The sequence below is a fragment of the Pseudorca crassidens genome, chromosome 10 (assembly GCF_039906515.1).
Source record: "Pseudorca crassidens isolate mPseCra1 chromosome 10, mPseCra1.hap1, whole genome shotgun sequence".
In the NCBI taxonomy this organism is placed as follows: Eukaryota; Metazoa; Chordata; class Mammalia; order Artiodactyla; family Delphinidae; genus Pseudorca; species Pseudorca crassidens.
Window position 1 is genome coordinate 31,285,074 of NC_090305.1, and position 25,990 is coordinate 31,311,063.

Consider the following 25,990-nt stretch of genomic DNA (forward strand, 5'->3'; position numbering starts at 1 on the left):
CGGTAGAAACCGTACCGCGAATACAACATTTCAGATTTAAAGGTTTCCTTCCAAAGAACTCAATAGGCAAATCAGGAAAGTGTAGAAGTGCACATAGTAACTTATGCTGATGTTTGCAGTTGCTTAATTATAGCAGGTAAACCTGAAACTGGCAAGATAGAAATTTTAATGACATTTTTCACAAAAGTGAATATTTTTATTTTTATGTAGGTTAGCTTCGTTTTAGCAGCGATAACATGATTCAAACAGGCCTGGCTTACGTGTTACCACATCTTACAAATAGCAACCACAAGTAGTTTCTAACTTATGCTTCCTACTTCAGTGCGCTCAAGTCCCATTGGATCGCCATGCCAGAGGTTCTGAGAGATTTTGACCAAAATGTTCTATACCAGAACCAAATTTATTGGGGAAAGTAGAGGAAGAGTAGACCCTCCACTGGCCATGGAGAAAAGAAATGAAAAATAAATCCAATTTTCAAGCAGAAAGGAGCTTCCACGGAAGAATGCGCTGGAAGGACGCCCCACCCACTTAGTCTGCAGGTTATTGACCCTCTTGATGTCCCCCTTTTGTGTTTCCACTTGAGTTTCCACTTGAGTTTCTGGAAAACTTAACTTTAGATTCCAAATCCAGCTAATTATTTGCATTCATTTCCACAAATGAGTAGAATGCCTCGACTTCACAAGTACTTGTTATCCCTAGCAGATCATGAGTCTGTATTAGTCATGTTCACATCTTGGAGCCAAGTGGACTTCACAGAAGAGTCTTTAGCCTTACTGGGTACCTGATAATTGCATTTATTCTAATATATTCCAAATGAAACAAAGTATTTGGAATGAGAATCAGGAAAGCACAATTTAAAAAAAAAGAAAGAGAGGAAAAGAAAAAACTCTGTGTGTGTACTTCTATATGAGTGCCAAAGTGAGGGGTTAAGATAACTTAATCCTTGTTATTGTGGGCATAGCTGATATGTTATTTAGGGTATTGTTGGAATGAAATTGAGAAAGATAGCCTAGAGTAAATTCCTATCTGGCTTATTTCAAATCTTGTTAAAATAATAAAAATAATCAAGATCTGTTTTGTTTTATATTTTAAGTCTTATTTCAGGTTCAGCTTGGATAATTAGCTGATGCTCTTCATAGGAATTTTTACAATTATTTTACTAGTTTATAATAGAAGAAGCACAAAAAGTATATTTAAAAGGTACAGAAGGATATACAGTGAAAAATATTTCCTCTAACCCATGTCCTCCAGACACCCACCTATACTACAAGAGATAAGCACTGTTACTGATTTTTGGGGTACCTTTGTGGAAATATTCTAAGCTTAAATGAGCATATAATGTTCAGCTTTTTTTAAAAAAACAGCTGGTTAACATAGTTATCCAGTTGGTCACCTAGTATTTTTTCAAACAGTGTATCTTAGAGATAGCTCCACAGGAATGTGTATGGAACTGTTTCATGCTTTTTGGTGTTGCTGTGGTTTCTGTTGCACTGAATGAATGTATCATAATTGACTTCATTGTTCTCTCGTTGATGAACATTTGCTTCATGAATTTAGGTAGCACAGCGGTGAATATCTACCTATCTATCTATCTATTATTTTGTACCGTGTAATGTGTCCGTAGGATAAATTCTTAGAGGTGAAATTATTGGGTCAAAAAGGGTTGTGTTTTTTCATTTTGATAAGATTTGCCAAATTGCTATCCCTAGAGGTTGTACTAGATATACTCCTATAAGGAATTCTGAGAGTGGTACCTCTAGACCAGAGTTATAGTAACACACAGGCTACTATTTCTTTCTCTTGATTCTTTAATGTTGATGACCTGGCATCTGGTATCCACTGCACTTTTAAGTAAATTAGCTTATCATTTCAAGAACATGGAGGTTCCATTTTTAATGTAAATAATAGCCTAATGTTGTTAATAGCTAACGTGTCAGGCACCATTCTAAGTGGTTTACACATATCAACTCATTTAATTTTCACAGCAACCCTATAGAGCAATTATAATTATTATCCAGTTTACAGATGAGGAAACTAAAGTGCAGAGATATTACATAACTTGACAGAACTGGTAACTGATATGGCTGGGATCTGGACCCAGGTATTTGGGAAGCCAGAGCCTACAACTGAATCATGAGACTATAATGCCCCGATTTTATTTTTTTTAAATCATGTTGCACACATTTCTTGAGTTGATATCCATAGTCTTATTGCAAATAATCTTTCTGTTTCTTATGTTTCTTTGTACTTTCAAACCTGCCTTTTACAGATGAGGCAGATTAAAATAGAAAGTTTTTGTTTTATTTTGTTTCTGCATGGAGGATACCTAGAAAACTAGGAACCAAGTCGAAATGATCTTTTATGACGGTCCACAGTATTATAAATAAATATATAGCAATTTTACATTTTTAATTTTAAAATTGATGACCCTCAAGTTATTTCAGAAATATGTCCAACAGGCTCCCAAGAAACATTTATAATAATAAATGTTTAAATGTTTTTTAAAAAAATAGTTTCCTGTGGTTCTTTCAGCAAGCCCCTATGACACTTTTCATCTGCACGCAAGTGGCTGTATTCTTCTGTACCTTGACATGTAGGCCTAGGTGTAATATTGGGGGCATAAAAATTGCATTTGGTTGGTCTGCTAGGAAGGGGTCATGTAAAAGTCATCTTTGATTTGTTAATGGAATTTTTTTTTAGATGTAGTATATGGCAGCAATGATGTGCATCCTAAGGGGAAAAACCGTCCATTTTATGAAAGTTTATTTTCATATTTTATACACTGTAGTTCTGTTGTGTGTTTTTGATTTAGTAACAATTTATGTGTTTTTCTGTCGCAGAGCACTGCGGCCTGTGGTGTTGAGGCTCACAGCGATGCCATCCAGCCCTGCCACATCAGAGAGGCCGTTCGACGCTACGGCCACAAGATTGGCCCACTTTCCCCATTCACAGTACGTAATAACAGAGTTATAAAAAGTTATATTTATAATCTGAAAGAATTTTGATTTTCAAGTGGTCAAATGAAGCAGCAGTGGAATTGTTGAAAGCAATTTGTGGTGACTGTAATTTTGTTGTATAAAAGTGGCATAATTCTCTTGGGAAATAAAAGTTAGTCATTTTTGTCTCTTTTTGGAAGGACAACTTTTTTTCTACAAAATATTATTTTCTTTCAATTACAAATTATGCTTTTTTTCTTGGGGCTTATATTTTCTATTTTTTAAAGCTTAGGTTTATAAAACTTTTTTTGTCAAATTATATGTATCCAAATATTGCTAGAAACACTTTATATTTTAAAATTGGTTAGATTGGCAATACCACTTCTATCAGATGTTCTGCTCCTAAACATACTTTGAGTTGGAAGAAGAAGAAATGATTTCTTTACTGGCTTTGAAGTAGGCTGAAAGGCAGACAGTCTTCCACATCTTCAAATGGTTTTAAAGCTTATAATCAAGGTTTGTTTTGTTTTTTTTTTAATGGAGAATTAAAGACTTTATATTTCAACAGCCTAAAGAAAGTGTGTGTGTCCATGTGTGTGTGTCCGTGTGTGTGTCTGTGTGTGTGTGTGTTTTAATTAAGTACTCATCTTGTGGCCCTTTTTAAAAAAATCTTTATTCATGTCAGTATAACTTTCTCCAAGTCCTCCTCTGTTTATAAGGAATTGGTTTGATTTTCAGAAAGTTAGGTTTGATTTATGACTAACGAACAGTAGAATTTACCATTTGTTTTTTTTGTTATCTTTTTGTCTGCATTGGGTCTCAGTTGCTGCACACGGGCTTTCTCTAGTTGCAGCGAACGGGGGCTACTCTTCGTTGTGGTGTGCGGGCTTCTCATTGCGGTGGCTTCTCTTGTTGTGGAGCATGGGCTCTAGGCACACGGGCTTCATTAGTTGTGGCTCACGGGCTCTAGAGCGCAGGCTCAGTAATTGTGGCACATGGGCTTAGTTGCTCCGCGGCATGTGGGATCTTCCCGGACCAGGGCTCGAACCCGTGTCCCCTGCGTTGGCAGGCGGATTCTCAACCACTGCGCCACCAGGGAAGCCCTGTTTGGGTTTTTTTTGGACTCACATCTGCTTTAACATACTAAAGCAGAATATATATGTATAATATTACACATACATATGTACATAAAATAATATGTGTTTTTCCCTAAGAGTGGATTTTACTATTATCTGTTGATAGGAGTCATGATTTCTTCTAAATTATAACATCTCCTTTTTTCTTATGTTTCAGTTAAAGAGAATGCTTTCTTACCATTCTTTGTTTTCATTGTTATTGTTAATTGTATGCATTCTCCGTGTGACAGCAAGAATGTGTCAAAGCTTTTTATATATGTCTCTAGAAGCTTTTTGTAATGGTGACAATTATTTTTACTTCTGATTAATATCTTAAATTTGTCATATATTATAAGAACGTGATTTATCTTATTTATATTAATCATATGTTGCTGATTAAGCAATATATCCTTTTGCATGAACGGTTTTAGATTATTACAATTGAAAACAATGAAATCAATATCTCTTGTTTTATTTTTTCCTACATGACAGGTGAGGCTATTTAAAGCAATAAGCCAAAAGAGGTGAAATTTAGAAAAATATGAGATGATTGGAAGAATTTAAGAACCAACTGAAGTTGAAAGAACCAATTTATAACAAAGGATTAAAGATATCAAATCCATAGATACGAGCCAAATAATGACTAATAGGCTGAGGCAGTGGAGCAGAGAGAGAAGAAAAAGACAGAGTCGATAATATCTAGACGTAATTAAAGGGTAGCAAGGGGAAACAGGATTTTTGAGAAATAACCTAAAATGGTAACTAAAAGTAATGGATAAAATTAAATAAAGGAAAATATATCTAATGTAAGGGGAAAATCTCCTAATCATGAAGTCTGTGATGTTTCCTCGAAAGGAAGTGGTGGCAGTGGTAGCTGTTTAATTCTTCAAGTTTTTTTATTTTTAAAAAGACTGGACAGATCACTTGAGAACCATCTTGGTTGATGACGTGTGTGTGTGTGTGTGTGTGTGTGTGTGTGTGTACATGTGTATTCATTCTTCCATGTCTAACCTGATGCTCTATTACTCATGTATTATTGCTTTTATAATCTAAGATTGTAGTATATGGTCAGGAAATATACTTGAAATATTCAGAATATATATATTCAGATATAGTTTAAGCTAATTTTTGTCTAACAAACATATAACCAATATGGTTTTTAAAACTAATAATGCAATTTTAAAATGCTTAGTTTAAATAGATCTGGAAAACAGAACAAATAAGCCATGGTCTTGAAGGTTCACTTAGCTGCTACCAGAGCAGACGAGCAAAATCAACAGCAGATGAGAAAGAACTCCACCACAGAAGGACACTGAGTTTTCATCACTCCTCGGAAAGGACCCACCTTGAAAGGTCTACTCCATTACCTGGAGTTATAAGAATTTGCCCAGCCTACAGGGCCGAATATACCTATTCCATTTTATGTCATGAGTAGTAGGATGAGGCAGACACAGTTTCTTGGTATATATTACAATACTTAAATCTGCCTTTTAAAGTTAAAAATTCTCTTTAAAGTAGAATAGATTTGCAGACTGTGTATGTTAACAGTGTGAACACCCGTCCTGGATCCCTCCTACCTTCAGTGCTAAAAGGAGGTGCTCCTGATGCTGGGGAGATGCTGATGCTGAGTTCCCTGGTGCCCACTCCCTGAGACGATACTTTATGCTGCACTGGGGACACTTTGCTTCCTAGGCTTTGAGCTGCGGCTCCTGAGAGGAGGCATGTGGGCTGTGTCTATAGCAATCATAGACTGAGACTGAATTTTTATACAGAAAGGCTGAACTAACTTACCTCCAGTATAAAATTTCCTTTGTAAACTAAAATGGCCATGAATAACTAGTTTACATTTCTGAAACAGAGATTTTGTCTTTGCAGCATTTCATTCTAAATCTCAAGTGCTTGTCTAATGTATATATAAATGAGATGTCTAATTTAGAATATCTGTAACTTGATTGATATTTAGCTAATTCCCAATAATTTGAAATTGATTTGGAGAATTAAAATGACTGAACCAGTAGGTTACATGGCAGCTGAATTCCAACATCAATCAATAAGCCAAGAAAAATTTGCTTTTGGTGAGGCGTCATTCTGTCTTCTACTGTATGACTTTCGATGATCAAATTCAGGAATACAATTTATTGTATAAAGAATTGTAAGTGAGTTCTTCCCCTTGGGAATTAGTTGAAATGATAGAAGAAAGGAATAATTAAAGCCACATTAGGTGGAGGGGAGAAAAGAGTACAAACAATGCTTTGCACTGAGTAGCTGCTGGAGTAGAGAGAGAAGGGGACTCATGGCGGAAACATCAGTTTCCTGCCACTCATATGAGGACTATGGAGACACTTATAAACTACCCATCCCCACTCAACCAATTATAACTATGCTGTCTTTGGCATGTTGGTTTTAATCGATGGCTTATTTCTTTTCTGTGTTCTTATTTATTCTTAATCCTATGCAGAAGATCAGAAGAGAGTATCATACCTAGAAGATTAAAGTAATTTTCCTGACATTAAGCTCTTCATTAGATTTTTTTGCAACTGTTCCCACCCCTGTATTCCTGATCTTCCATATACACATGCTAAAGAACATTTAAAGAGACTAGTTTACCTTTTGCTTATTATTTATTTTTTCCTAAATAATTCTGAAAATCGCTTCAGTCTGTAATGTGTAGTCATTACTTTAGAGTACTTATGCAAACTGGGGGTGTCCTAAGTCATTTTGATGCTTGTCATCTTATCTTGTCCTTTTACTCATCGTAGTTGGCGTTACGTGAGGTTATATTGTGTGGTGATTAAGCCTGTTGATTCTAGAGCCAAATTGCCCAGATTCAGATCCCAGCTCTGCACCTACTAGCAAAGCAGCGTAAGGAAGTTTCTTACCCTGTCTCTGGTAGCATAGAACCTACCTCATGATAGAATCCAACGAGTACTATGAACTTGAGTGGTAAGCTCTTAATGTATTATATTAATAATAGTGGAAGTCATCATAGCACTAGTAGCTGTAGTATATTTTCTAAAAGGTTTCAGATAAGGATACAAACGGACTAAAGTAGAAACCGTTCCCCCCACCACCAACCACACAGACATACAAACACACACAGAGGCCCCACTTTGTAATGCTAGAAGAAACTAAAACTCGAATTATAATGTGATTTCTTTACAGACTTACAATTTATACCATTAAAACTTAAGTACTATTTAAAGATTATTGTTCCTGAGAATAAATTAATGTTCATTTTCACTTTTTGAATTAATCGTGGTTGAGGAACTTTCATGGATTTTTTTTTATCACCACTGTCATGTTAAAAAATAAGGTCTCGGTAACTGAGTGTACATAGTTTCCACTGGATTTTTACATACTAGCTCCTGTGAAATAGAAATCTAAGGAACAGACAGCACGGCCTCAGATTTATAAAGCTGCATCACATTCAGTTTATATGAATTTATATATTTGTGTAAGTTACCAAAAAAGGTTTTCAGAGACTGATGTGTATATCAAAGTTGGTGATAATTTTTTAAACATTAATTATTACTGGCCTCATTTTTCTCAGTTTTTCAAATTTCCTCATTTTACTGATTATGAAAGTAATGCTAGGATGTTAGAAAATTAAGAAAATATAGAAAAATAAAGGGTAAAATAAAACTTACATTAAAAAGAGCTTCAGGGCCTAAAAAAAAAGTTTAGCGAAAGCTTTAAATGATTGTCCTATCAGACAGTTAACTGGTATTTAATTGTTTTAATTGAATTTAATTATTTAACTGAAGAGTATTTTCTTGCAGCCTAAAAATTCAAATGCTTTTGGTAATGGTTTTTTTAAAAAAATTCTTATAATTATGTGGGTCTAGAAGGAAGAAGCATTTAAAAATTTTGAGAATGAAGTAGACTTTTATAGTTAGAGCATTTTGTTTTTTCTCTCAGAGAAAATACCCCCAAAGAGTAACCCAGTGGACTGTGTTGTCTATCATGAAAAAGATGGTCAGACATGTGTTTTATCTGGATCCTTGCTGTGTACAAGCAGTGGGTGGTGCCCATGGTTACCTACTCTGAAGCCCAATCCCAGCGCTCAGCGAGAAGTGCTGGAAATGGCTGATAGAAAACCAGGTCTGTAATTTTGAAAGCCAGAGAAAGCAAACTGTGTACACCAAATGGGATGACATAATCCCGTGTGTAATGCCTAAATATATTTTAGTTTCTCCTGAGTGATATTCACAGTAGAAAAATATCTCACCCCCCCCCCCAAGCTTACATATTATCAGGTGTCTTTCTATTGAAGTAGAATAGCAAAACAATAAAATTTCTCATTTAAGCATGGTCATTCATCTGAATGATACCTTAAATGCATCCCTAAAAGTGAGTGGCTTCAAAATCCGCTCAACTGTATTAAATTGTGAGACAGCTGGCTAAGACTTGAGAAGATCAGTTAAACTCAGTCTCAGAGATGCTTTGCCTTGTACCCAGTGGCACCTTGTAAGTGAATGCCGGGGCTGACCCTGGAATCCAGCCTCCTGGCTCTCAGCTGACTGCTCTTCCACTGTGGCCATTTAGCTTGATGTATATATGTCTATGAGGGGTGCTAGGGATGCTCTCATATCATTGGTCCTTCAGAAGTGTTCACAATAGACAAATAAGGATCAAAATAAAAAATTTCCTTTAAGAATCCCTCACATTAAACTTTTCAAAACAAAAATGGCATAGCAGATTGCTTTGACTATTTTGATCTAGAATTTCACATTCATGAATAATTCTTATGTCTTGAGTGTATTAGATTTTGTCTGCATTTTGTGTGTTCAACCTGGAAAATTAAATGTCACAAAATATTAGAGTACTTTTCAAATGTAAATACCAAGTAGAAACTGGGTACGAATTCTTAAATATTTTTTAAGAATTTTGTTTTTTACTGGAAGTAAGAATTTCTCAATAAATTTTTTGGAAGTACTAAGTCTATCGTTATAGGTTGGAACCGAGTACTTTTTCATAGTTATGGGCCACTGGTTCTCAGAAAAAAATTAACGTGGTATATTTATCATATAAGAATACCCTAAAAGTGGGCCTTCTCTAGAAAAAAATGTAAATATTGTAATTTAGTTGTTTTTAATTTTAAAATAAGGTGGGGCGGAAATTACAGTTACAAAACTTATTCTGTCAAATTATATAAAATAACAGTTTCCCTAGGTCATAAACAGTTGAGTATCAAAAATTTTATATGGTTCAACTAACACAGTGTTCAATTTAGAATTAGGGATAGAATGTTTGAAATGTGGTAATAAAAACATTAGAAGAATTTGGGAGAGAAAATCATTAGAATACGAGAAAAGTGTTGGGTGATCAAATAATAACTTATATAATATTTTTAAAGAAACTTTTCACTTGCATTGTGTTATTCTTATAACACAGCAAGATGAGTGTTGTTATCCCCACTTTGTAGATGAGAAAACGGATATTTAGAGAAAAATCAAGTAACCAGCTGAAGGTTACATTGTAAGTACCAGAGCTCTATCTGTGGACAGGAGCTAAATACTCTGTGGTTAACTGGGACCACAGGCTTCAATGAATTCTCACTAATCCTCCTCATTAAACTCCATCTTTGCAGACTGGCCTCTATTCTTAATTGTTTAAGAAATCTTATCCTGAAAATGTGAGATAGCATTTCCTAAACTACATTGCGTAGAAGACAAGTGTTGCAAGAGGTATTAAACCTCCATAAGAGAGGTGTTTCTTTATCAAATATTCCAGCAACTCTGTACATAGAAGATCCACTCTTAAAATCTCATTCAATACGAATAGTGAAGGTGTTTGAAAATCAAAGTTATGATGTAATGTTATATTCATCACAGTATCTACTTTATTTCCATATTTTATTTTATTTACACACTTCTCTTTATTTGAGAAGTTTTCATTCACAGATATAGCAGCTTTTAATAACGATCTACACAGACCTCCAATAATCTTGGCTCAAAAGAGAAATAGTAAGAATTTTTTGCTCAAAAGTTGTTTCCCTAACAGTATCTAACAAGTGCTCACATTTTTAAACTGATAATGTTTAAAGGGAGTCAATATATGGATTTCTTATCCAGTATATAACTCTTCATGGTTTTCTGGAAATATTTTTAAGTATCTTAAAAACACTATAAGCTATTCAAAGGTGTCATAAAGAAAATCTCAGTCACCTGAAAATCCTTCCCTGAAAAATACTTGTTTAAAGTTTCAGGGTCATGTTTATTTTGCTTTGCCTGTGGAATCCAAATTTGCTGAATTCATTACTGATACTTTTTTCTGCTGTTGTAAGCACAGCATCATAATTCTGTGTTGGCATAATCGTGTTGCATTGTAAAACTGTTTAGTTAATGCTTTTTAATCATCAGGCAGAATGCAGGGAGAAGGCGAGAGAGATCTTATGTCATGTGAACTTTCTGCAGCAACACCTTAAATTGGGACAGTGAATTTGTTTACAAAGAGTTATCCAGTTCCATTTTTAAAAATTATGATGTTATTAACAGCTGGTTTGTCTCTTCAGTAAACAGGGACTATTCAAACACATTTTGCTTTTTTCTGCCTTCACTTTTATATCAGCAGTAAAGACCTCACATTCAGTTCAGCATGGGCTATACACTCTAAGGTGACGTACTCACTTGCACAGTTTTACATAGAGGATTTATTTGGGCTGCTTTAAATACCAAACAACAAAACTAACAGGCCAGAATTCCAAGACATAATTTCCTAAACAACAAAACATTTACAGGAAGTTCAATATAAAACAGAAGATGACAGAACCTTTATTTCGAGTAGCACAAAAAATTGGAAATGGACATTCTCGTCAAACATCTATGAGGCCCCTAAAAGTCCTGCAGAGAATCCTAGAATTTTCAGGAATATAATTTGAAAAGGAGACAATCAATGTTCTCTAATGGGGGACATGAATTTGAAGTTGTTCAAGAAGGTAACATATCTCTATGCATTGTAAACGGCAGGCTGTATCATGGAGAACAGAGGAATTTGAACATGAGTACAAGGAAAGGAGTAGTTGACAGCTAAGAGAAACTTTTTGAGCAAAATATTCTAAAAGGACCACATCTTGAGATTTGAATGTGTTATTATGGTTTCTAGGTTTTTGCAGTCTTCTGAGGGAATGAAGATAGAATAGAAAAATATTTTGAGTGACTCCCGAAAGGAAATTGTTTTTTCTTTAAAAAAAAAAAAAAAATCACAGGACTCTTTTAACTCACAAATTCATGAAAGCAGCAAGAAGATTAGTTGGGAGGAACTAAACTAAGCTGAGATATTTCCAAACTTAAAAATTATGCTCTGCAAATGGCAAGAAATTTTCCTTTTAAGTCTATAAATAAGATTGTAAACACTGAGTTAGACATAAACTCAATACATTACATTGGTCAGGTTCACCTAGCAAAAATACCATTTAAATTTTTCAATTAACATTTTATATCTAAACTAGATGAATATTAGAAAAGAACACAATGGTTTTATTGGGATAGATTCTTTATTAACCATTGCCAGAAACATCTAACAGTCATAAGCATGTTTTGTTTAAGTGAAACATTTGGGTACTGTTTTATTGATGGTGTGACAAAAAGTCCCTCCAAACAGCCATGATGAGAGCCTGTTGAACTGGAGATGATTTACTTTTTGATGATTTCTTAAATAGCGTTATACACTTTAGTCACACAAATATAATCATTGAACTGTCATTTAATTTACTGATGTAGTTGCAGAGTTAATCCTACAACATAATAAGTGGATTGTTTTAAGTGGAAAGTTTACACCTTCCAAAAACGAAATTGATACCTAGCTGTTATTGTGCCCAACGTATATTTAAGGCTGTATCCAAGGTAGGAAAAAAAACGCAGGAAAAAAATAATTATGCCTTGTTTTCCTGACGGGTGTTTTAATTATGATTTGATTTAAACCAAATCCCCTTGGCTCTGTATGTGCAGATCAAATATTCCACTCCCACACACCACCTCTGCATGACCCCAAGCTGTGAGAGGAGAAAATTCATAGCCCATATGTCAGTCAGATGTTAATTCTTGCCCTGGCACCTGGATAGGCTCTCCCACCTGACTGGAGTGCATTTGCAGTTCTGGGCATACACCCAAAATGCGGAGTAGGCGCTCCAGATCTGGAAATATTTTGGCTGATTAGTTGGCAGAGGTCACGAGGGCAGAGCCCAGTGTCAGTGTCTGAATTTGCCCAGGTGCATTCAAGGTGACAGTTGGGCAGCTGTGCCGCTGCTGGAAATACCAGGGAAGGAGTACCTGAGTTGCCTCTCAGGCTCCTGAAGCTCACAGCCTGGCCCACAGGTTCCTGTCGATTCCAATGCAAACACTTGTGCAGGTTTTATAGTTTCCAGGAGAGAAGTTAGAGACTATATTTCTGGCTCCGATTTAATTCTACATTCCTGATCTAACCTAAAACACCCACGCCCGTATTCTGGACTAATTAGGTAAGAGCCTAATAAGTAAATAAGTTATAGTTGACAACGTTGCTCATTGAAGCAAACTTTTGGTGTTTAAAAAAGCGGGGGAGAGGATGGTGGGGGAGAAGAGGAGAAAAAAGAGAGGAGAGGAGAGGAGGAAGAAAACCAGCCTGGGCTCCACACTGTGCTTTTCTCTGAAGCCACTGTCTAAAGAAGACAGCATTAGGGATTGATCCTCATGTGGGTAAACTAACTACACTTCCGTTTTTGGTGGCAGCAGTATCTTTCACCCACACAACCAGCTCACAAATGATTAAGAGAAAAAATGAATAAGGAGGCAAGGCAAGACTGTACTGCTCCAAGTCAGTCTGTCCCCTGCAGCTGCCGAAAAACAGTGCAAAGTACCTGCCTTCCTGAGAGATGGAGACACCCTTCACATACAAAGGACGGTACTTCCTTTCTGAGTTTGGACTAGGTAATGACAGTCCATGTGGCCGAATCCTCATTGGTAAGATTGAAGTAGACATGATTTAGAAGTGGAAGGACAGTGGTGACATCCCTACGTGGCCTAAGATCCTTATAGCTCTGGTATCTCCGTTTATTAATTCAATGAACAATTTGCCAAGCGTTGTTTTAGAAATCTGTTGAAACGGGGCTATGGGATATGGAGATGAGTAGCTGGGTGTTCCAGTCTAGTGAAGGAGATGTGTATATAAGCACTGCCGTGTGGTTGGCACTGTAACTGCGGGGGGGGGGGGGGGGGGACACAGTGCCTCTGGCGCAGGGGAGACCGAGATCTGCCTGAGGAAGTCAAGGAAGCTTCCTCAGATCACTGACGTTTGAACTGAGTTTATGAGACAGAGGTGAGGGAAATGAGTGAGAATTGCGAAAAACTAATTCAGGCAGAAAGAAGAGGGGGGGAAATGCAGGAAAGCAGAATGGCTGTTTGGGCCAAGGTGAGGAACCGAGGAGTCCATTGAGGGGAGGCGAAGCATCAAAGGGAGGCTGATGACAATGTGAGCGGGACTTGGAGTCACGCGGCCTTCATGACGCAGGCCAGCAGTTATCTAACCGTGCTCCGCAGAAACCCGGACTTATTTTACAGGTATTCTGCAAAATAATAAAGAGTTTTCCCTAATTAATACAGATCAATTTTTATCTCTGATAAATACTGAGTTTTCAGTAAGATGTAGTTTGGAAAATTTCTTTTTAAACAACGGATACAGTCATCAAGGAGTGATTTTAGAGTTTTTGAACAAGGGATTGATATGAACAAATTTGTATTCTAAAAAAATAACTCAGCTGATGGGATGGAGGAGGGACTGGAGTTAGGAGATATAATTGGCAGAGCGATCAGTCGGGTGGCCGCTGCAGTATTGCAGGCAAGAGGGCAGAAAAGCCTCTGTTGAGGTGGTGATGTTGAGACCAGAGAAGATGGAACGTATTCAAGTGATACTTGGCATAAAGAATAAGTAGAACAAGATCCTGAACGAAAGACGAATAGTAGATGACAAGTTGGTAATTTGGGTCAATGCATAAAACAGATAATTAGAAGTAGTCTCAAGAATAAATTCATTACTCAGATGCTTACAGAGAATTTGCATGAAGTTTAAAGATTCAACAAGAGAACTAATTTCAAGAGGACTTCCTTGGGGGAAGGGGGGAAGCTCAATGCATAGTTCAGCTGAACCTAAAAAAGGAAACAAACACAGACATTCTAGCTTTCTGTTTGAACTTCTGGGAGTGTTTAGATATATGACCAGAAAGTCCCACAAATTATTATGCTGTTTGGATGAGCAAATTGACTTTCTAATCCATTAATGAATTTGGTCACGCATTCCTGAAAGATGACGATAAGCTAGGCAGATTTTGAAAATATTTTCATCATTAAAGCCATGCCTCCAATAGCTTTGTGCTGGTGTAAGTTCCAAAGCATCGTTTTCTAAGCTTTGATTAGTGGCTTTCATCTCTGTGTCACCCCACCCCCAAAAAAAGAAACTCTAAGGGAGGTAATGGGAGCAACACTGACTCAGTCACCAGATTGTGGAGGACTGATGAAATGATATGTCATTAGCATTTTCCCCTTGTTTTAACAGAAATCCAGTCTTACGGATGGTAGTGATGCTTCCAAATGGAGACGCGCTATGCGCAGTTCATCCTCACCCTACACTCCCTCCTCAACAACATGTCCATCTGTAAGAAGCACAGTCTCAATTTCAGACTTTCTGCCCTTCCCTGCTATGACTCCCTCCTTCAGATTTATGAAAGAAAACATTTCTTTCTGTGAAAGGTTTTTGTACACCCGCATCTGGAAGTGTTTATTTCAGTGGCATGTAAGCTATCTGTGGATTTAGTTAGCACCAGACCCCCTTTTGTGTACTCCTGACTTAAAAATTTTATAAATGATCTTATTGAATTTGCGCCAGTGTGCACGTGGTTTGGCTGATTGCTGCGTATATCCTTTACCTGCCAGTCACCTTTGATTTATGCTCCTTCTGCTAAGCTTTTACTTTCCAAAAATGGTGCCACTGAACTGTCCTCTAAATCATCTTACTGGTTAAATTACTCCAAGACGAGCTGGTATGTTTGGGGTTGCCTACAGACAGATGAATTTATGTTTTTCTGCCCTTACCCACTTCTAGTAAAGCCACTTATAGAGGAGGATTGGGCATGTTATGTCATCGATCTCTTTATTCCAAATGAATACCATCTGAAACACTGTGCCAAGACCAAAGTGACAAAGAAGTGTTCTTTAGCATCCCCTTCTGTTCTGAGACCTTCTTTTACACATAAGTCTGTGCCTTGACGGAATCTGATGTGAGGACTTTTCATTCAGAGAAGGGGAAATAAAGTCTCTCAAACAAAATAAGTAAACTTCATCAGAAAGACTGAGACTTTGTAAAGTCTTTTGTTAACTTGTGAGTTTTATGATGTTTCCTGGAGAAAAGCAGGTGGCTTGGCAGTTATTTTAAATGTTGGCTATTTGTGGTAGTGGTTTCGAGGGGTTTCATGTTTCTGAAGAGACATCCTGAAAAGCTAATTCTTAAAAGTGTTTGACAAAATGATGCATCATTTTGAACTAATTTTCCAGGAGTTCTTTGGTCACTGAACATGCCGTTTAACTTGATCTTGCAGGTTACCAGCTATCACCACAGGGGGTAACCTTAATACTTACGGTGAATTTGCTGACTAGGAAGCCAGTACTGTGCTGACAGAGCAAAGCAATACTGATAGAATTTTTAAAATAGCTTTTAGACATGCAAATATCTCACTTAAAAAAGCTTTGCAAAGAGCTGCTCTTTTTCTGTTCCATGTGGTGATAGGGGAGTATTTTTAAATTTCATGATTGTACTTGAAATGATGTGGAAACATTTCAAATACTTGGATTACACAGATCTCAGTGTCATAGTTCACAAACTACTGGAAGCAAAGGGTAGAGCTTCTAGGCTACTTTGCTGTGGTCCCACCAAGCCTGGAGGTATTTATTCCAAAACACTCAGGAGTCTTCATTTATACTTCTAAAACTTTGGGCGGGGCTCCCTGTCTTCTGCCAAGGTGAAAGATGTCTCAGGAGTATGTCAGTCACATTTGCACAGCTTAGTCAGTCATCCTCCTGGCATGCTTTTCAGAGACGTGGGGGACTGCGGTTGTTAGGAAATCAGCACCAGATATGCGAGCAATGTATTTCCATTAACATGTCACTTTGATTAAAAAATATACATGTGTGTATATATAGTGTTTTAGATAGGTATAATTTATATATGTATGTGTATGTATACACATACACATATATATAGTCTCATTTAAAAAGATTGTCTTGGGACTTCCCTGGTGGTGCAGTGGTTAAGATTCACCCTGCCAGTGCAGGGGACACGGGTTCGAGCCCTAGTCCAGGAAGATCTCACATGCCGCAGAGCAACTTAAGCCTGTGCACAACTACTGAGCCTGCTCTCTAGAGCCTGCGAGCCACAACTACTGAAGCCCGCGCGCCTATAGCCTGTGCTCTGCAACAAGAGAAGGCACAGCAATGAGAAGCCCGCGCACCACAACGAAGAGTAGCCCCCGCTCGCCGCAGCTAGAGAAAGCCCACACACAGCAGCGAAGACCCAACGCAGCCAAACATAAATAAATAAATTTATTTTAAAAATATAAATAAAAAGTGTCTTCTAAGGGTGTTAAATGTATGATATCATTTAATCGTTACAACAGCCTAGAAGATAGCATGATTATTAGTATCCTAAATAAATAAATATTAAAAGATTGTTTTAAATGAACCGAAAATTTCACTGATGCTGTTTCATGGAAATCACTGTTTAACATTCTGCTGTCTTTGATGGTTAGAGTCAGATGACTTGCCTGAGCCTCAGTTTAATCATTCGTAAAATATAAGCGATTTTTAGCAAATATCAATATTTAGTAATAACACTTGAAAGCTCCTAGCACTGTGCCTAAAATATAGAACATGAAAATGCAAACACAGTGTTTTCTTTTAAAATGATTATCATCTGAACAGAACTCGAGTAGAGATGACAAGGCTAGTTTCCCAACAATGCCCTTCTGAGAACTGCAGAGGGAGGCCCAGTCTGATATGTGAGTTTGGGGTGGAGACCCACACCCACTGATTGGCTTTCTTTGTAGCCTTCAGAGAATTCCTACTGTTTTTGTGTCCAGTTTCACATGTATAAAATGGGTAATAACGTGTTCTTTATAGTTTCAGAGTACCTTGAGATTCATGACCGCTGGACTCCTTTCCTGCCCCGTATTTCTGCCCTTGTGTGGGCAAACAGGCCCATGCTGAGGACCATTTTACTTCCGGTGGTGGTGGCATTACTGACCACATATGGGAAGTGAGGCTTAGATGCAGAAAGAGTATGGTAAAAAGATGAAAAGCTACAGAAACTGTGGGTTGCACAAAGTGACTGCCAAAAGCTTTTCCAGGAATGAGAGCTTAGAGAGGTTGGAAGATTTAGATTGAAAGGAAAGAATCAAATGTATAGTACATTGCAAACTGATTTTAATTATGTTTCCAACTTGAGGATCAGGGAAGGACCCTTACCTAGAAAAGTTCCTACTCCTGCTTTCACTGATTCCTAAACTTCTACTAGGAGAGTCATTGACTTCTCTTAAAAATATATTTTGTATCCATGTGAAGATTTAACTTCAGATATCTAGGTGAAAGGATTCATAATTCAACAAAATTGTTTGGTGATGATACTTTAGGTTTAGTAACTAGTATGGTCTTGGTGCATTCTCTCAGTCCATTTCAGTAGGATCTTACTTAAGTTATTCAAGATAAATGAGAATTTATACTGTTTCCAAAACCCTCCTAAATATTTAGCTGTGAAATCTCTATTCCCAGGTTATTCCAGTATCTAATGCTTACACACTTTTCTTCCAACTTAAATTGAAAATTTTTCTTTATGTCTCCTTCGTGGAAAGAGAAATACTATAATATTATATGAACAAACTCTCTGAGGCCCTTTCTAATTTTGGTAGCAGTATTTCTCACACTTGCTTGGAAGAATTTTGTCACTGTCTCCACTTTAATCTCGAGACAGCTTCTGTACACCCATACTTTTAGGGGTTGGGGTCTAGAGGAGGAAACCTTTCCAGACTTGCAAAGATCTAAGCCCAGGGAGCTCCTGGTGATTCAGGGCGTGGTAGAAAGGGTCAAGTCCCATCTCTTTCTTATTTCCTTGACTCTCTCTGAAATGTTTTCTCCTTTAGAGCCAAATTCTAAACTTTGACCCACTTTCCTCCAAGATACTTTGTATTTCCCAGTCTGATCAAAACCTACTGAGGACCTATCTGCAGTAGACCAAGCGACCATGTTTTAACCATCTTGTATCTCCCTCAGTAAAGTACAATGCTTTCTGCCTAATTGGAGCTCAACATAAAAGAAGGATGTATGGATGGACAGATGGACGAAATGATGGTCTGAAGAGAGAACAACCTTCCAATGGACAAAGTCCAATCTTAATCTCCCTGATCAGTTTTAGGCCCCCTGAACTTGGTATAGCCTATAAATGTGGATACTCCACTACCTTTGATTAAACAGTTTATAGATCACCGCAGGGCAGTAAAAAGAATAATATGGTTGCTTCATTATTACTATCCAGCATTAATCATTGATACCTCTGGAATCTAAGGCAAAATAATGCCCAAGTTATCTCATCAGCAGTATCTATTTTAAAATTAATTTATTCGATGGGTAGTTATGTACCAGTCATATTGAAGAATTCTTAGGTATTGGGAAAGTATGAAGCTCAGCTCCTAGCATCATGTTGGAGCCATAATCAGAGCTAACATATACCTGTTTAATTGATTGACCTTTGCACTCTGCACCTTGATCAGCAATGAGGAACAAAGCCCCACATAACCAATAAGAAGGAATTTTGCTATCGGTCGTAAGGCTGCAAGGATTTTCTTTTAACATCACTCTTCAATCATTTTGCAGAGTGGTTTTAGGAAATTAGATAATATATATAAAACATCCAATCCTCACAGTTGTTATTTTTTATCACAGAAACTAATCTTGTTTACATAATTGTTATTTTTTTTAATTTATTTACTATTTTTGGCTGCATTGGGTCTTCGTTGCTGCGTGCGGGCTTTCTCTAGTTGTGGAGAGCGGGGGCTGCTCTTTGTTGCTGTGTGTAGGCTTCTCATTGCAGTGGCTTCTCTTTGTTGTGGAGCAGGGGCTCTAGAGCACAGGCTCGGCAGCCGTGACACACAGGCCCAGTCGCTCCGTGGCATGTGGGATCCTCCCGGACCAGGGCTCAAACCCGTGTCCCCTGCATTGGCAGGCGGATTCTTAACCACTGCACCACCAGGGAAGCCCTACATAATTGTTCTTGATGGCAAGATTTATATATATATATATATTTATATATATATATATATATATATATATATATATATATATATATATATCTCCAGGAAAGCAATGCCCAATTATTGGGCTCTAGAAGTAGCCTTGTTATAGAAAATTCTTCTTTGTAGATGAAGTCAGATTTTACTGGTATGGCTATTTTATGAGCTATTAAACTGATAACATTTAAGGAGGACTAAAGTTGATAGTTAATAGGTTGGTTTTTTTTTAATAACAATTATAAATATGGAACTATACCCTGGTAGAGGTGGCATGAAACATCGCTATCCATTCAGGAAGCTTTTGGCTGAAAAATTATAGGCACCAGAAATAACCACTCAGAAAATAAGATGTGAAGAACCCAAAAATAACAGAGTTATTTGGATATTAAGATGCATCTGTTTGTTAGATGATTATGAATTCCCATAGACACAGCCTAACGTTTTTGATAAAAGTGCCTTTGTTAGTGGTATGCTCCTGTACAGTTTCAGACACATTTTTATGATACATTTTTATGCATGGCCATCAATTAGGAAAAGAGTCTAGACATCTTGTTTTCAAATTTGGAAGAACTGTTTTCTCATTGGATAACAGCTTCGCATGCTACCATGAAATATGTCAGGTTCCCACACAGACTGTAGTTGTCTGCATTCTTAGTGATCAGCTTTTCTCTCGCCCCATTAAGAAATACATTCCCAGCAGATAATATTTTGTGCTAGAAGACTAAAGAAAATCACTGGACACCTACAGTTTGAAGATGAAGCTTCACATTTCCTCACTGGAGAATTCATCTTTCTTTTTATGCCAAAGAAAAGCAGACATCCACAGGGATGCTGCGATTCTGCTTTGGGAGAAATCGAATTCTCAGGATTGTAACAAAGGAAGAATAGCACAAAGGAGCATATGTCCTGATGTACACTGTCAGCTGGAAGGATGGTGATTCTGTTCCAAAGGCAGATGGAGATAAGACTTGGGAAGGAAAAGAAATCACCCCTCCTGCATATAATTAGGAAACCCAGTTCTCTGTGCCCTCTGTCTTTTCCCTGACGGGTATGTTTGTTCGACTTTTCTCACCGGGCAGGGAAATCAGTTCCCCTGATAGGCAGGGAGGAATAAACGTCATGAGTAATTCACATATTTTGTTAGGAAGAAATCATTTTCCATTTAATTGATTCATCAGCTATAGTTTTGAATTCCTGGTAATGTGGTTAGTGCCGTGTTAGACACTGGTGAAGAGAGGAAGGAAAAAAATGAGCATCTCCTGAGAGCCATCACCTAGTGCGGGAACGGGCAGGCTGAGAGCCAGTCTTCACTTCCTTCTCTGTTAACCAGCAGCACCAACGCCTGGGAATAGAAAGAGAGCTTGAAGTTCAGCTGGGGGTGGGGAGGGGCAACAGTAACTCTGTAGATAAATATTACACTTTACTTCATTGATTGCAGGTGCTTTAGGAATTCAGAGGGAAACATACAGCTGGATTAATCAAGAATCTCCATCGGTGATTTTTGTGGGGTAGCAGTACTCTCCCTAAACCCTGGTGGGAAGGCCTCCTGCCTTAGACCCCACATTGTGTGGAGAACCTCCTATCACAAACACTGCTCAGGCCCCCTTCTCCATACCATGCCCTTAATCAAAAGGCAAGCGCTAATGGATGAGTAAACAAATGTGGTGTATGCATACAGTGGACTATCATTCAGCCGTGAACCTTGGAAACATGCTAAGTGAAATAAACCAGACACAAAAGGACATATCTTACATGGTTTCATTTATGTGAGATATCTAGAAAAGGCAAATTCATAGAGACAGAAGGTAGATTAGAAGTTTCCAGGGGTGGAGGAGAGGGAGAATTATTGTTTAATGGGTACAGAGCTTTTGTTTGGAGTGATGAAAAATTTGGGGAAATAGTGGTGATAGTTGTACAATGCTGTAAATATAATTAATGCCACTGAATTATGCACTTAAAACTGGTTAAAAAGGCAATTTTTTTGTTATATCTATTTTTCACTCTCCCCACCCCCAAAAACGGCAGCCGCTGCTGAATGCCATGAAGGTCTGGATTGTGCTGCTGCCAGAGTCTTGGGGGGATGTTGCTTAAGTCAGAGTAAGAGGAGGGTTTGAGCTGCAGAAGCTTTTAATAAGAGAAAAGGCAAATTAACTCATCAAATCCTTCTTCTCTTCATGTTCTAGTTCAAGATTCAGTATATACTCATAAATTAAAACAGTATCCACAGTGGTTGCGTGTGTTGGCTGAAAAACAGTATGACTCATGTTACTCTTAAATTCGTTGTTATATTTGTAGGTCTAGATAATAAGTGCATGAAGTTTAGTAGTCATTCTTTATACTGGCAACTAGATGGGCATTAAACATTCACATTGCAAATATATTTATCTTAATAACAATATATAATGATTCCATTAAATTTTCAAAAAATTAAAACAGAAATTTTAATTTTATTTAAATAATTTAAAAACATATCAAGGGCAAGGCCATCACAATGGTATTAACACAGCTAGGAAAGGAAAAAGGTATACATGACAGAATTTTGGAAAAATGCCCATAGTATTTTTTTATGCTTTGCGCAATGCATAGTCTTTTGAATTTGTTACTGGAAGTTGTGGTCACGACTCTGCAAGTAACAGTGACATTCTTTGGAACAATTTGAAGGTTACTTATGATATTTTCTGGATCTACCCAAAGAAAGAACATCTTGATGAAATAGATATCAAATTTGACCTCGCAATCACCGTCAAACACATGGTGGGAATGCTGACTAAAAACAGTTAAAATGATTCTATTTAATGATCGAATGGTAATGAGAAGATACAAGATGCACCAAAAAGAGAATGACAGAAGTTTCTCAAATCAAGAATAAACCAAGGTCTTTGGAGGAAAAAGAAATCCATTTTAAATTGTGCTATCCACAAGTTACTTGGTATGAACTATTGATTATTGTGAATAATGGTAACAAAGCTTACCAAAAAATTATATCTAAGTTTGGCTAATTCACTTATAAAAGAAGTTAACTTTTTTTTAATTTAAAAGAAAATAGTTTTCTAAATCAAAGGTAAATTCAAACAAGGAAATGAAAATATTTGCCTAATTATGAAGGAGAATTTTCACAAACAAATAATCTTACAATTAATTTCTGTAGAAAATATTTTCTGTTTATTATAGATCAAGGTATATTATTCTAAGAAAATCATTTCAATGAATCTCTTATCACTTTATTTGTTTTGTTGTTATTTCTGGAAAAGTTACTTAAATTCTATGGGGTGAGTAAGGGGATAGGCATCGTTTGAAAAAGTTTATCATTTAATTTGGAGAACAATATTAATTTTGAAGTATAAACTATATGAAATAAACAGTTGTTTCCAGCAGAATATGTGGTGGAGAAGCTTTGGAAGATAACCAGATTGGGAAAGGGGTAGAGGCACGTAAGAATGAGAAGCTAATGCGAAAGGTTGGGAAACAGGGGAGGTGGGAATTCAGTGAGGCCTTCACAGCCCTAGGATTCAGAGTCTGAGGGAAAAGAGGCAGGAAGGAGAAGGAAGAGGCAGAGAGATTCTGCACATAGGGGAGAGATGAGCCATGGCTCCAGGCACTCAGAAGACAGGGAGGAAACAGGCCCAACTGCAGCAAAGGATCTGAGGTCACAGTGGAGGGAAGTGTAGCCTGTGGCCCAGAAATCCCAGTAGCAGTTTTCTTTTTCCTATAAAACATTTTAAGACCTCTGGTATGTATCGCCCAAATGCATTCTAAAAGGGCTATGCCAGTTTACTCTCCCACCAGCAGTTTGTGAGAGTTCAAATTTCGCTGTGTTCATGCCAGTATTATTATAAGTTTTAAACTTCATTAAAAGTTTAATAATTTGATAGTCTGCCAACATTTCTAAAATGTAGCATGACACTAAAACTAAAACCATCCCTGTCTGTAAAATGTTCCTTGGAGAATCACAGTGCACACTGCCTATGGTATGGGGGGAAGAACCCTCGCCCCCCAGCCATGAGGACAAGTCCACGAGCGTCTCTCTCCATCTGTAATGTGAGTCATAATATAGGTCCTGCTGAGTCCCAGAGTGGTTAAGAAGATTAAAGGACATGATAAAAGTGAATATTTGTAAATAGTAAAATGCTAGATAAATGTAAATTTTAAGATAATTGGTATATATTGTATTAGCATAGCATATGGTAAAACTTAACCTGAGTACCTACTTTATAGGATTGTGTGAGACATAAATAAAGATACATCACTTCTGACCCCAATTTTTAAAATCCAAGTTTGAAGTGGGGGATGGACTAAATAGGCAATCCTAAAGTTCATATAGAAAATCAAATAGGTAAGAATAGCCGGGAAAATCCTCAAAAAATATAATCGGGGGAGGGAGTATTAATTAGCCAGGCCAAATATTAAAACATAGTACAAAGCTATAGTAATTCAAAGTTTGATGCTGGTGCATATATAGATTAATTGAGAAGCCTGGAAAGACCAAAAATATACCCAAATATGGATGGTGAATTTAACACATGATAAAGATAGAAAAATCATCTCCAAAAGTATGTTTGTAACTGAACCAAAACAACCACCAAAAAAACCTAAGATATAAAGCAACAGAAAGGTATATTCTGTTATTATTTATATTAAGAGGAGTAATTGAGGAGGATATCTGTCTATACGAATATGTCTTTGTCTATACACATATGCTTGTATATGCAAAGAATTATCTGGAAGGTAAAAGTGGTTGTCAATGAGTGAGTTCAGAGATGAGAGGGAGGCGTACTATTTCACGTTACCCTTTGCTATAGTTCGAAGTTTTTAAACCAATTTCAAGTATTACCTATTTTTAAATATTTTAAAGAAAATAGTAGCTCAGAGTAAGGCAGAGCCAGTGGGAACTTTTACAAAGGAAATATCTTGATGATTTTTTCACTTTTCCTCGGGTATTTTAGTGTACTGGTATTTAATGTATCAGGAGTTGTATAAGCCTACCTTTCTGCAATTCTTTGCATAGTCCCGGGCACAGAGTTGGCGTGTAGTGAAGAGTTTCTGGAGTGTGAAGGTAACTTTCCTTTACTATGGAATGGGTCTAATTTAAGAAGCAGGGTTGCAGAGTTGGCAGTCCTCTTAAATACTTTCCCCATAGTACCAGTGTGAAATATCAAACTTTTGGCAGGCAGGCGAGTTCCATGAATTCATGTGTAGCATTTCTTTTCTGTTTAGCATTGAGATCCAATGCCCAGTGCTTAGTTTTTAAATTATCTTTCTGAAAACCTTGCTACATTTTTGCACTGGTTGAAATGAAGCCCTTTGAACACATGGGAAGTTGTTAAAATTTCTTCCTTTGGGAAGTCACTTCTGACTGGATTTCTGCAGAGGGAGTTGTTTCTTGCCGCTCTTTCAAATTCTCCTTGTTGTTTTTGGTCCTTCCTCACTCCCCTACAGTCAGAGCCACGACATCACAACTTATCTTCAAAAAGTAAACTCAGCATTTTCTCTTTTTTAAAACTTAACATTGGAGAAAATACAGATAAACATATATTACCAGTAACTGTATCAAATTGGGAATTTTGCAAGCCCATGAAGTCAGCATCTCAGAAAATGGAGACAGCCTTGTTGTATATATGATCATCTTGAAAAATATCACTTCCCAAAATAATAATGCCTATAACAACCAAATATAAATCAGGATGTAATGATGTAACTGCTGACTTTTTGGCCAACTGTGATCATTAACAGTAGTAGGGTCTGTAATAACTGAAGGAATGATGGTGGTTTATGGGTGATAAGAGAATCACAGGAAGCTGTTGCATGCTCTCAAGGTTGGCAACAGTATTCGTTATCTGCTGTATCATATCTGTAATATCTGTAACAACCCCAGAACTTAGTGTCTTAAAACAACAGTGATCATTTAATATCACATAATTATTGTGGGCTAGGAATTTGGGAGCAGCATGGTTGAGCAGTTCTGGCTTGTGGTTTCCCATGAGATTGCAGTCAGGTGTCAGCCAGGTGCTTGCTGAGGCCAGACCGTCCACTTCTAAGGTGACTCACTTACATGGCTAACATGGTTAGTGCTGCCCATTGGCTGAGACCGCAGTTCTCCATGAGACTAATTAAGTGTCCTCATTGCATAGCAGCTGGCTTATTCAAGAGCTGGCAACCCAAGGGAGCATGGTGGGAATCACAGGGCCTTCTGCGACCTAGTCCAAAGGTCACATACTGTTACTTTCACCAACCCTGATTCAGTGTGGGAGGGAGCTACACAAGGGCAGGAATGCCAGGGGGCAAGAATTACCCAGCGCTGTCTTGGAAGATGGCTACCATAGCAACCCAAGCAGGATATAGTCTTTAGGAAAAGAGCAATTTGGGCTCAGTTAAAAAAACAACAACAACAACAAAAAATGCAACACAAAGTCAGAAGCTTCATCTCATCACCAGAAGTACAAGTGCTGAAGATTAGGCCATATTACATCCAATAACTAGTGATTTTAAAGGAGGACATTTCTATTGAGTGAAGGACCACAGCCAAGAATTGCTGAATGGGTTCAGTTTTCCCCCCACTAAATTTTAAGTGAACATTTTTCTATCATTAGATTTCTGTAGGATGACTAATGGACTGTAGGGTAATTCAGCCATTGTTT

At 37.3% G+C, this 25,990-nt stretch overlaps 1 protein-coding gene across 4 annotated transcripts in view; it reads left to right on the forward strand.

Moving 5' to 3' along the window:
* SUPT3H (SPT3 homolog, SAGA and STAGA complex component) overlaps positions 1-25,990 on the forward strand; it is a 449,480-nt gene that overhangs the window by 339,846 nt on the left and 83,644 nt on the right. For all 4 annotated transcript variants that reach the window (XM_067752787.1, XM_067752786.1, XM_067752788.1 and 1 more), the window contains exon 11: positions 2,841-2,951. In XM_067752787.1, coding sequence (XP_067608888.1) covers positions 2,841-2,951 — 111 coding nt within the window. The remainder of the gene's footprint in view (positions 1-2,840; positions 2,952-25,990) is intronic.